At 44.4% G+C, this 13,152-nt stretch overlaps 1 protein-coding gene across 4 annotated transcripts in view; it reads left to right on the top strand.

Moving 5' to 3' along the window:
• BAIAP2 (BAR/IMD domain containing adaptor protein 2) overlaps positions 1–13,152 on the top strand; it is a 208,853-nt gene that overhangs the window by 178,211 nt on the left and 17,490 nt on the right. For all 4 annotated transcript variants that reach the window (XR_009761274.1, XM_061615774.1, XM_061615776.1 and 1 more), the window contains exons 10-13: positions 2,891–3,092; positions 6,882–6,950; positions 8,084–8,234; positions 11,897–11,931. Coding sequence is in view for 3 of the 4 variants with exons in the window: in XM_061615774.1 (XP_061471758.1) it covers positions 2,891–3,092; positions 6,882–6,950; positions 8,084–8,234; positions 11,897–11,931 (457 nt within the window). In the remaining variant the exon portion in view is untranslated. The remainder of the gene's footprint in view (positions 1–2,890; positions 3,093–6,881; positions 6,951–8,083; positions 8,235–11,896; positions 11,932–13,152) is intronic.

Below are 13,152 nucleotides of genomic sequence, written 5' to 3'. Positions count from 1 at the left end.
CTGAGTAGGACTTAGTTGGATACAACCTAAGGATGACACAACACTTACAAACACACTTCTCATCTGGCTTCCTTCCTTCCCTCTTCCAAAAAAACCTATAATATTTCTTTCTTGTAGAAGAATTGCCAAAAGTAAGAAAATATCTTTGGAAAATGGTTATTATTTATTGTTTATAAATTGCCTTACACACACACACACACACATATACATATACACACGCACGCACACACGGCAATATACAAATTATAATAAAAACAACTAAAAAACTGTTAAAAACAACAAAAATGTAAAACAGACATTCATGACAGAAACCTATTGCAGATTTCATACCTCAACAGGAATGCAGCCCACCAAACAGGGGCAGCCCTACTGAAAGCCCTACTCTGAGTTACAGAGCTTCTGATATCTTTGGAACATGAAGGACAAATTCTCCTGCAGACTGGAGTGATCTATTGGGTGTATATGGGATAAGGCAACCTCTCAAGTAACCTGGTTCTGAGTTGTATTAGGACATTATATGTTAGTTTTGAAACCTTGAACTTAGTCTGGTAGCAGACTGGCAGCCAGTACAACTTCTGCAAGCAAGCTGTCATATGTCAAAAGTAGTTTGCCCGCACAAGTAACCTAGCTGCCTTGTTCTGCATCAGCTGCAGCCTCCGGATCAACCTCAAGGATAGCTCCACATAGAGTGCATTTTAGTAATCCAACCTTGAGGTTACCAATGCATGGACAACTGTGATCAACTGAAGCTGATAAAAGGCACTCCTAGCCACTGTGGAGTACCTCCAAACTGTGCAATTGAAATTCTTAGGATTCTTATAGCTAAGAGATCACATTAGCCCTGCTGGAACAACTGGCATGTGAATAAACTAGATTCAATTTGTTTCTGCCTCATTACAAGTGCTTGCACAATAGATGAATTTGAATGCTTAAGTGTATCTGAAGAAGGCTATTTCCTCCTAAATTGTGTGTTGCAATAAGCATGCTTTGCAGTAAATAAGTTAGGTTGCAATCCAATACACACGTACCTGGGAGTAAGTCCCATTGAATCCAGTGAGTAGACGTGTATTGGATTGCAGCCTTAGCCTGTAAAGCAGAGGTGGAGAATTGGGAACTGACCCACCCTCTGCAGGCCATTTTGACAGGTGGGCAAAGCTGGCATATGATATCAAGTGATTCTAAGTTCAAGCCTCCCCAGCAAAGGAAGAGTCTTCTTGCTGTCGTGGCTTTTCCTTTGCATCCCCAGCTTGAATTCATATGACATCAAGTGGGCATGGTTTGCCTAAAATTGTTTTATGGGACAAGTTTAGAGGCCTGGCAGCCGGAATTAGACCCACAGGCTGGAGGCTCTTCACAGCTGCCCTAACGTGTTCCAGCACTCCATATGGTATTAGCAGAAAGGAGCTGTAGGGCTAGCATCATTTTGCAACCATGTTTATGGGAGCCTGTACAAGCCAGTCTCAAGTATCTACTGTTGCTGCTTGGGTGTAGCAACAGATGAATAATCTCTCTCTCTCTCTCTCTCTCTGCATGATAAAGAAAAACTCACGGCATTGGACAAGAATGATGGGTTGCTCTACTGTGTAATCACTGCTCCTTTCTATGCCATGAGACACAGGCATATATCTCCAACTTTATTTAATATTAGTTGAAGAGCAGATTGCTCACTGCTCCATATCCATTTGGGTATTCTTGCAGATTACTCGCTCAACCTTTTTCTCTTTTCTCCTTTGCTGCCATTGACAAGTTTAGGATGATGAATGAAACCTTGGGGGCAACCCCACCACAGGAAGCTTGTTTTGCACAACAGGCACAAAATAATAGTGTAGGGGGTGGGGGAAAGCCACCTTGCCCCCAAAGTCTGTGCAAAGTAAGGAATCTAATGGGAGAGTAGTCCATTAAGTGACTGATACAAATAATTTGCTCAAGGCCATATAGCCCAGTGATGAGAAATGCAAATTAAAATGTTAGTTTTTACTGCATACCCCAGTTTATTACATGTGTAGCCTATAGTTAAGGAGACAACAAGAGGCTTTCTGAGTGTGTATTGGCAATGTGTATGTTAAGATGGCATTGGAGGGCAAACAACTAAATGCTGTTCCTACATATCCCCTTTTTTCCAGTGGGGCTTGTCCATAAACTCTCATCCATAAATTGTGGCCTTACTCTTTTGTTATTAGGTCAGTATTTGGAAACTCACTCTTACAGTCCTAGGCTATGGTCTGAAGGCACATGAGGCCACCACCTTGCTGAAGCTAAGCAGGTCTGGGTCTGGTCAGTGCCTGGATGGGAGACTGCCTGGGAACCACATGTATGCCGTCTTGGGTTCCATGGTGAAAGAAAGGCAGGGTATAAATGTAACAAATAAATAATTGAAATAATTCCTCCAAACCAGCACAGGAAATAAAAGGAATGGAAACGCTCTTTGTTGTGAAAATGGTGGGTTCAATCTTGGTGCAAAAGTTCAAGTACAAAGAGTGGACAACACACCCACGTTAAATTTTTGTTAAGTCTTAGAATTTTTCTTCAGGTTTTAGGCAGCAGTGGTTGGTGTTGTGGTAATGCTTACCTGGCCCCTGTTGGGGAGGGGTGAGGTGACAGTGGGGTCAGCATGGTGCAAGGGCACCAGTGGAGCCCATTGGGTGCTGCCACCAGGTGCCCTTGTGCCACACCAGCTCCCCACCACTTTGCCTTTCCCCCTCTGCCTTCCAGTAAACCACAGCAGTGCCAGGGATGGGAGGTCAGGGAAGTGCCCCTCACCACCAACCGCTACTGGATTTAGGCCAGCTTATGAAATCTTTCCAGGGATGAGAGCCAGTTCTGATATTCCAGGATCCAATTTCCAGTTCTAAGAGCCAGTTCTGGTGTTTCTTTTCTTTTCACATACTAGCTGAAAACAAGACACTGCCCCGTTCCAGCTCCATGGCAGCAGGACTGGAAAAGAATGGCAGGACAAGAGTGCGGGCCATCTTCTCTCACGCTGCTGGGGATAACAGCACCCTTCTGAGCTTCAAGGAAGGGGACTTCATTACGTTGCTAGTGCCTGAGGCCAGAGACGGTTGGCACTACGGAGAGAGTGAGAAGACAAAATTGTGAGTGTGTGTGTGCTTCCAGGTCTTGAGGTTGTGGGTCTCTCTCTCTCTCTCCTCACCCCCCTTTAGCTAGGTTCTTTGAAATGAAAGTGTCCATTTGGCATTCTTCTTCTGAGTAGCTGGAGTACTGCTGTGGTGGCCCAGCTTCTCCTCTGCTTACATGTCACAGCTTTTGAACAGGCACATATGTAGCATAGCTCATTTCATAGCTGGGGTGATGGAGAAGGTGGCTTTGAGTGTCTGGAATCTTACAGCTACGTAAGAAGGTGGTGCCAGTAGCTCAAGCACAAGAAGTAGAGGGAAATCCCAAAACTGTGCAAGCCAGTATTTACTGGGGGGAAACTGGTGTGGTTTGAGCACAGGGCTCTTGTTCCATGGAATTACAATTATTTCATACTCCCCTGTTTTGAAACACATCATGACTTTCCAAAAAAAAACAGGGGTGGCTAACCTTTTTAAGCCTAAGGGACACATTAAGTGCTGGCCAATCCTCTGAGGGCCACTTGCCAATGGTGGGTGTGGCCAAATCAAAAGTGGGTGTGGCCAAATTGGCCGTGGCCATCCCATACTCACTTTTTCTCTCAAGCATGCACCACACCCATGACTTACTCCCCATGCATACACACACATCCCTACTACACACACCCTGATATAATACTACAGTGCTAGAGCAAAGAGGGGATGGTTTTCCACCCCTTTGCCCCCTCTCTGCTGTATCCCTCTAGTGGGGAAGGGGCAATGTGGATAATGTCATCTAGTGGGGAAAGGGTGATGGAGATAATCAGATCAATCATCTGAGCAGGGAGAGGGGGGTGATCTGCATCCCCATCATTGTGCTTGACAAGGCAGAGAAGTTGAAACTTTATCCTGCACCAAGAAGAGGATGAAAACAGCTGGTGCTGCCCTTTTTTCCCCAGAGGCACCAAATTGAGTCAGGGGGCTAGATGAGGCCCGCCGATGGCTGCCAGTTCACTACTCCTGCAGTAAATTCTGCCTTCCACTGTTTCTGGGAAATTTCCTTTGTGCTTGTATCTAGTATGCTACAATGTGGATGGAGTTTGTTGTGCTGGAAGGTGGGATATATAACAAACAACTCTGCTCGCAGCTTCCAATCTGAGGAAGCAAGAAATCTCACCAATGTAACCATGCGGGGGGAAATGAAGAGAAATGGCAGAAATTGCAGACACTTTTAACTCCTAGAATGTCTGTGGCATAACTTGGAACAAAAGCCGTTGCCTGGGTTAGGTTGCTACAGCAGGTTCACTTCTGCACAATACGCTTGCTAAGAAATAGGGGAAAGCTTGTTGCTTGGCAACAGTTGTGTAGGTAGGTAAGCTCCTCCACAATCCTGGAGTATTTGTGAGCTCTCATGCAACCAGGATCTTGATGCTTAAAGCCCTAGATCTGGGACTATAGCATTCTGCCATCTTTTTCTTAGCATTTACTACCCTTTCCACGGAGGATGGAAAGAATTTGATCTCTAAGCAAGATGCCTTGCAGCCAGCTTCACTGACAAATGGCCATTGCCCAAACAAATAGCTGACCTGATTAGCAGAATTGGGATTGAAGCCCTTAAGGTAGAGGGCAGGGCAAGAGAGGTGCTAGTTTGCTGGCTTGTGCTTGAATTAATAATTTATCCCAAATTATCTCCCATGGTGAGATACGAAGCTGGGAAGAGGGGCAGTTTGGTTGGTGAGCCTCTGCAACAGGGATGGATAACCCTTTCTTGGCCTGAGGGTAGAATTCGCCCTTCACCAACCCTCCAGGGGCTGCAGGTCAGTGTTGGGTGTGACCACTCCACACTTTCTCCCATGGGCATACACAGTGCAGCACACATCCAGAGCAGCTGAGGAAGGGAGTTATTGACCAGGATTTCTACCTCCCTCAAGGTGCTGGGGTTTAAACCTCTCTGCCCATCACAATGCTGTGTCTGTTTAAAACTTTTTTTCCCTGCCACTGCTGAATTCAGTGAGGTCTTGCGGGGCGGGCACATCAGGGCCCTGTATATGGGTTTAATTACCCCTGCTTGAGAGCACGAAGCCTAGAGAAGAGGATCATCTCAGGGAGTGCTTCGGATGGCAGCACCATAGACCTCTGACTTCATGGTAATTGCTGCAGATACTAGCAGTTTGCTCTTACAGATTCAGGATGAAATCATTTCAGATTTTATGTTTTACACCAGAGTTTCCTGTTGTAAAATTTGTCCCTTTGCTGAAAAATCCTCACACAAACTCTGTGTCCTCTATTCTGAAGCAAATAAAATTGCACAACTTGTGTTACTAGCCCACAGACCTTATTGTCATGGTGTAGAATGGAGGCCCAAACAATGTTTTTAAAAAGAGTGTCAGTAATGGTGCATGTGGTGGGACAGAGTTGGGGACTCCACCCAAACATCAGTGTTGCTGCATGTGTTGCTGCTGGTGGTGGTGCTTATCTGGATGGGGCTGTGTGGTTGCACTGTCAGGACCCCAACCTTGCTGCCACCCCACCAATGGCCATACAGGTAAGCAACAATGCCAGTGTCAGGAGGGTGGCTCCAGCCCACCACACGTGCCACTGCAAGGCACGTGTTGAACCAGGTTCCCCATGGCTCAAGAAGTCATTGCTCTAGTTTTGGAGTGATACATATTTCTGGATCCAGGTTTCGTTAGGTGTGGGTTTCTTTTCCTTACTCCCCATGCAGTGGTGCATATTTATGTTCAAAAATACAAAATGGTGCAAGGCAGAGTTAGCAAATGTGCCCTCCAGATGTTGTGGACTCCAGCTCCCATCAGCCTCAGCCAGCATGGCCAATGGTCAGGAATGATGAGAGTTGTGCTGTCCAGATACTGGCTGGACTACAACATTGGTTGCCTCCTGGTATAAAGAGTTAGCCTAAGAAAAGCAAAACAGCTTTTTTATATATATAAATGCTTTTTATTGAACAATTGGTACTGCATACAGGCATTGTAAAATAATATATCACTGTATCGAGAGCAGGTGATAGTATAAATGAATCCATTCATCGAAAACCTGTATTATGTTAAGCTTTCATACTAATACAATCCTAATAACAACCTCTTACCCTAACTTTCCTCCCCTAACAAAACAGCTTTTTATAAAAGAGAATCTGTCAGCTAAAATTATTAGTGTGGGTACATGGTATAAAATATATTAAAATGAAGAGTGGAGTTTCCTGCCTGTGCTTGTTTAGGGTTTGAACTCTTCTCCTAGGCTTGACCATTGTTGCACTTCTCATGCAAAGTACTAGGAAAGCTGTTTTATATTCCCAAGTTTGTGCATACACAAGTCCAATATTTGATTACCTGAAGATTTTTGGCACGTTTGAATGTTCTCATTGCATGAGAGGAATGGGGGTGGAAGCAGGGTAGGCTTTGTGTTCTTGGTCATTTTGGAAAGGATTTTGGAAGGCATAGGCAATGTTTCGTGAATGCTTGAAAGCCTAAGTCAGTGAGTGGGATTTCAGAACCCTAAATATTTTCCTGTCTATTGCACTCTGAGTATCTGCACTACTAGCCCAGGCTGGTTGCCATTCTCCTAGTCAAAAATACAGAGAGAAGTATGCAAAAAGAACATGTGTAAAATGGGTTTGTCCTCATAATAGGGTGTAGAATTTTAGGCTCATGCAAACTGCACAATGAGCCTGGAAGTTGGGGCAAAATTGACTGAGAGACGTACGCCACACATTGCTGTAACTGTAGCAATTTGAAGTGCCCTTCTCTAATCACTTTCCCCCCCCACTGTGAGAGGAATAAGTTCAACTTCTTTTTCTTTTAATCTATGTTGCAGGAGAGGCTGGTTTCCTTTCTCCTACACGCGTGTTCTGGACAGTGATGGGAGAGACAGGTTACACATGAGGTAAGAAGGTTATCTTGACTACTGGCTCCTACGCAAACATGTGACATTTTAATGACATTTTTATTTATAGGGATCAGCCCCACCTTTGCTAAACCAGAACTAGTATCTGTCTTGCATTGCCCTATTCCGACTCATCTTTTGTGGGTTACATACTGTACCTGCATCAAGTTTGTCAAACCGGTATTGCAGGCTTTGCTGTGAAAATATTTGATGTCTCTTTTTTCTTTCTTTCTTTCTTTTTTTACATATTGGGACCAGCCCAAAGCAAACATGCTTTTGATAGAATGACTCCCAACACAATGTTTTGTTAGCAATAAACATGCATGGACATGCATGGCTAAAATTGAAAGAACCCAGGCCTGCATGTGCGGGGAACAATTCCTCTGAAGAATTAAGAAGATCTACATGGCAGATGTTAGAGCTTCATACCCAAATTGCATCTTGGAATGAGGGAGAGTAAGGATTACTGGGCTTGTCAATAAGTAATAGTTCCCCAGCAAAAGTGGCCAAGAGGGAATTTCATGGGTGCCATCATGAAAAGGGAGCATTCAGGTTATTTATTTATTTTATTTAAGGTGTTTATACCCTGCCCCTTTAGCCAAAAAGTTTCTCTCTGATGGTTCCTGCTCCCAGGCTTGCAATCTAAAAAGGCATGACACGCGAGGAAAAAGGAATGGGAGGGGAGGAGGGAAACGCAAGCTCAAGCACAGGTTCTTTATGTTACAGTTCTTGCACTGCACTTATATAGTTTTGTCTGTGGAGATTCTGGCTGCCGAGAAGAGTAGTTGATATCCTCATAAATGACAGAGGTGGTTCTTGTTGTCTTGCCCTTGGTAAGAGCAGTCTCTCCCTGGAAGCATCCCCTTCCCCCAGCCAGATCCAGGAGTAGAGCGAGTGACAGTGTCCAGGCCAGGATGACAGGGCAGATCCTGCTATGCAGTACTTCCCTCTGACTTGATGGCAGTTAGATAAGTTATATTACTAACTGGCTTCTCTGACCATCTCAATTAAGCAAGAGGGGGGGTGTGCTAGCATAAAGAGCACAACTTGGTGGCTTAGTGCTGGTAAAGTGTACTCCTAGCAGAAACTTTGCAAGGTGGGAAATGCTAACCAGATTTTATTTATTTCTTCAGCCAAGGGAAAAGCAGTAGTACAGGTAACCTGCTGGACAAAGATGATATCCCCCCACCAGATTACAGCATGTCTTCCCGAGCTTTCCAGTCACAGAATGTCAGCACTTTCAAACAGAGGCCATATAGCGTGGCAGTGCCCGCTTTCGCCCAGGTGAGACACCTTATTGAGCGGGGAAAGGTCCTGTCTGCTGTGAATGAAAACTGTCTTAATTTCCTGCAGCTGAGCCACTGTCAGGAATAGGTTATGGGGGCTATATGGCACAGAGCAAATCTGAATTTTCAGATCATAAATATTCTATTTGTGGCAGTAGTGGTATTTTTGTTGTTGTTTTCTGGTGATATACTGTTGGCTTTGTTTTTGGAGACAGCCAGTCTCTGTCATGTCTCAAGAGATGGTTTAATTGAGATGGCGGTGTGGCCTGTGAGTATTAAAGTTGCTTTGGGGCCATTTCTATTTAGCAGCCGCATATTGGTTAAGAATGAACAAAGAGCTGCAGCCTCTCTCTAGAGCTGGGATGCAGAGTCTGTGTCCCCCCAGATGTTACTGGACTACACCTCCCATTATCCTTGATCATTGGCTCTGCTGGTTGGTGCTGATGGGAATTTGAATCCTGCAGCATCTGGAGGGCCCACAGATCCCCCACACCTAGAAGTATGCTCTAGAATTATGACTAACTAAAACTTTTTGGAGGAAATTTGGAGGGAAAATGCAGGAGAGGGTTCAAACTGGGAGATAACCGGCAAGAAATTATATGTGTGGGAGTGTGGTTGGGAGAGCTAACCTGGCTCACCTTGGCAATAAAACTAAACAGCTGAAAGTTATGCTGTTTTTAACTTAGCAGCATTAGCAATAATGTGTTTCCGTTTATTCTTCCCTGTGGGACAATGGAGTAATTTTGGATGGAGTTTACTGTGAGGCAAATTATTTGTATTTTGTGGAATTTTCACTGGGCTGTAAGCAACAAGATATCCAAGCCCTGCCTCAACCTTTTAGGGATATATTCACTTGGGTTCTTTCCCCCCCCCTTGCTGTGTTTCTTATTGCCTACAAAGTGTTTGGAAACTTCTGCAAAGTAGAATGCTGGGACAGGGTGGCAGTAAGCAACTCTTTGATGAAGCAGGTAACCCAGCCTCCTTTTGTGGCAGGCTCTAGTTTCTTGCATGTGCCACATCTGCAGAAAATGAAGTTGCCCTTGTTTTCTGTAGCTAAACAGCAGAAGCAGAGCTGGGCCCAAAGCACAGAGCTGTGTCTGCGCCTTGGGTGGATGGGAGGTCGTTTTGCTAAAAGGAGTCCTGGTTGCGGCACTGCTGAAGTGAACATTCTCCAAGTGTCTGTTTTCTAACATAGGTCTTTTTACAAGCAGGTGAGGCTTAACTTGCCAACAGGTGCTTGTGTTCATTATTTATAGGAGTACCTTTTGCTCTACGGTTGTGCAATTAATGAATATTCCAGTGGCCTCTGCCAACTGCTACCTGCTTCCTACCAGCCTAGGTCAACAGCCGTAAGTCCCAAGAACACAGTGTTCCCGTTGGAGTTTCTGGGGCCTGTTTTCTGCCTGAGGCATCTTTGTGGCTTACCCAGCAGGGGTGTACTAGCCCCTCTTTCCTTCCTATCCTCATCTTTCCAAAGGAGGCAGTGAGTTACATTTAAAAAAAAATTAAAGCAGAAGGAGAAGCACAAACAAAAATGAGTTGAGAATAAATTAATCAATTGGGAAATTAATGATGTGTGAGGCACAATGAGTGGCAGTAAAACAGCAATGTAAATACCCAACTGGTAACATTTGGTTGTTCTATGAATGTCTACCACTAGAAATGGGTTGCTCACAGGTCAAGAGAACTTATTTTTTCTCCTTTCAGATTTTCAGACCACACAGGTGGCCAACATGGTGCACTCCAATTTACTAGCTTAGAAGCTGTGCTCTAGTTTGAGTCTAGAGTTTCAGATTCTTAAGCCAGGGGTCAACAGTGTGGTGTCCTCCAAAGTTGGCTGGATTCCTAGCTCCCATCAGTTCTGACAACTGGCTGCCCTGGCTGGGGCTGATGTGAGTTGAGACTCCCAAACACCTCTGAAGGGCACCACATTGGTTTCCCTTTCTCTAAGAGAGTCTGGAAGACTCGACCAAACAAGACTAGCTGTTAAAACAAAGTCTGAGAGGGTGGTGGATGGATGCAGATAAGCAAAGATAAGCATCATTCCCTGCAAGCAATTATGGGACTTTGAAGTGCATCACATCTAGACTTGATTTGACTTCTCCCACCCACTCAAGCATGAAAAATAATTGGGAAGCAAAGGGGCTCACTTGTTAGGCAACATTTGCAACGGTATTTTGTGAAAGGTGTATTATTGTTGTGAGCCGCTTTGAGCTCAACATCGTTGTTGGGGAAACGGCGTACAACTATTAAATCAAATCAAAGATGTCAAATTGGGTGAGATTGTTGCTGTCCAAAGACATTTACAGTTGGAACAAAACAGAAACATTTGGTTACAGAGGAGGTAGGGCACGGAAGGTTTCTGATACCAAGAACCTCAATCAAAATCTACAGCGAGTCCACCACTTCTCAGGTACTGTCAAACCTGCAAGTTTAATCTCAAGGTCTGCTGTGATTAGATAAATTACAGAATAATGGTAGCTTTGTTATTTAGCTACAACAGGACGAGTGTTTGGTTTCTTAAATGAATAGTTCTGACACTTTGACTTGGCCCTCCCTGCCCCCAATTGCAGACATATGAGGGTGAGTTATGACCGCAAATAGGGTTCATGGCTAGTAGCCCTTTGTAAAACTTGGCTTGGATTTAGAGCTGACCATGAAGTTAAAATTTGGTTTTGAGTGTTGCCCTAGTATTTGAGGTACAGGCCATCAGCCCTGAGCAGCTGAAAACTGCTCTCTGATGGAAAGCCTTATATTTTTTCCACAATAATGAGTGTTATTTACTAGCACTGAGGAAGTGACCGAGTGCTCCAGGGTACATTTGCAATCCCTCCTTGGCTTGCTGCATTTGGCTTCACTGCAGTAAACTTGGCCACAAGGTCTCTTCCACAGGGCTTGAGCAGAACTGTGTGTGTTCAAAATGGAAGACACATACACAGCCTACACAGGAACTATCCAAGCTCACAATTTCTCCCTAAATGATTGTGGGACTTAGAAGTGCATCATATCTAGATTTGATTTCTATTCTCCCACTCAGTCAAGCAGGAAAAATAAGCGCTTGTAGTTTTCCTTACCTTCTCTATGCGTATCAGAGCATGAGGATGAAACAAGCAAGCTGCATTTCTCTGTGCACTGCTACTTCTGTTTCATCCATATCATGGATCCTTTAAACCATCTCTTTGGCATTTTATTTTATGAGAGAGAAGATATCCTCAAAAGAGATGGAGGATGCTGAGTTCTGTGCTTGCTTCCACCAGAAATTGTAAAGCTTACCAACCTGCTTTTTTCCACAGGGTGTTTCTGCAGCAGCACCCCCCCTTCAGCATCCTGCACCGCACATACATCTTAAAGTTAACATACATCTTAAAAGTTAGAGACCGCATCTGTTCCAAGGCAAAGTTGAAGTGACAGAGCCCAATTTTTATCCCCCTACAGCTTTGCTGTCCAAATTCATATTCTAGTGAAAGAAGCGTAACTTTTTACCATTCACCTGCTGCCTGTATAGCTTTGGTAGCTAATCCTTTTTGAGACCAAATGCTCTGATTCTGCACCTGAAAACTGTTGCATAAATGCTACTTTTTTTTCCCTTTGTCATCTTTTGGCAAATGTGGTGTCTTCTGACAGCTGACATCCTTGCTTTCTTTTTGTTCTCATCCGCAGGGCCTGGATGACTATGGGGCAAGATCCTCAAGCAGGTAAGAGACTTGCACTTTCAAATCCATTGTAGACACGCACAATCAATAAGGGAGGCTGCAGTGTCTCTGGATTGCATATAACTACTTCCTACTTGGGCACAAGCCTTTGGTGCACAATGGAAACCATAATTGCTGGGGCTGAAGAGTCACCTGCTTTCTAGTGCGGGACATGGAAGTTTGTTTAGGTTTTTATTTGTTTGCCTTTCTATCCTGCCTTTCTTCAGTCATGGAACCCAGCATAGGCACAGTTGGCTGCCAGGTGGTTTCCCATTCAGGCACTCACCAGACCCGTTTAGCTTTAGCAAGGTTGTGGCCTTGTGTATGTTTAGGTGTAATGAGTTTATTTTGGGACTTTCGCAGGGAGAATATATTGAAGTAGTGAAGCTGGCTTTATCAGAAAGTGTAGAGGTTTCTCAATAAGATTACAAATGATAAGTTTCACTGCATGACAACTTGTCTACCACCACAAATTTTTCCTCTGCAACGTTCAGTGACTGGGTGTGCAATGGGTTGCATTACAATTCTTTTAAGGGCAGAGGTGGAGCCTGAACATACAGGGGATTCCTCTGTAATCTGAACCAAGCCACAAATTCATCTGCAATATTCCAAGTCCAGAAAACTATGGATTGTTGACTCAGGAATGAACAATGAGCGCAAGTGCTCCTCACTCTGCTTCTTTTCCCCTATTGAATGCCCAGCTACAGGGGGGAATTTCTGGTTTATTAAACTGCTGGTTTCCTGTGGTTTAAGCATTCCTTGCAAATCGGAGTCAAACTGTGGTTTTCAACCTTGGTTTGAAGGGAGTAGCCAGGCACACAAGAGGAGGATGAAAGGTATTGGGGCCAGAGGAGCATTGGTCATAGTTTGGTAGACTGGGAAATGTTACATCTTGAACCCCAGGCCTATATGAAAAGGGTTCACTCAAAGCCGAAAGTCTGAAAACCATTATAGGAGAGGAACACTTCAGAATTCGCAGTAAGGTAACGCCTTTGATTGGGACCAACCAAAAAGTCAAAGAACAGCGAGCAAGCCTTCAAATTCTCTAGAATTCTTTATTGGTCTAGTTAACCAGGGGTAGGTTGGAGCTGCTCATTGAACTGTAGCAAAGCTCAAACGTGGTCTAACAGTATCTTCTTCCTCTAGTAGTCTCTCCCCCCCACCCCCAACTTCCAGCCTAAAGGGGTACTGCATGGCACTTGAGATGTCTTGCTCTTTGTTGTT

The sequence above is a fragment of the Rhineura floridana genome, chromosome 3, assembly GCF_030035675.1.
Source record: "Rhineura floridana isolate rRhiFlo1 chromosome 3, rRhiFlo1.hap2, whole genome shotgun sequence".
Taxonomy (NCBI): domain Eukaryota; kingdom Metazoa; phylum Chordata; class Lepidosauria; order Squamata; family Rhineuridae; genus Rhineura; species Rhineura floridana.
The sequence above is the reverse complement of the archived record's forward strand: the minus strand, read 5'-3'. Positions and strand labels throughout refer to the sequence as shown.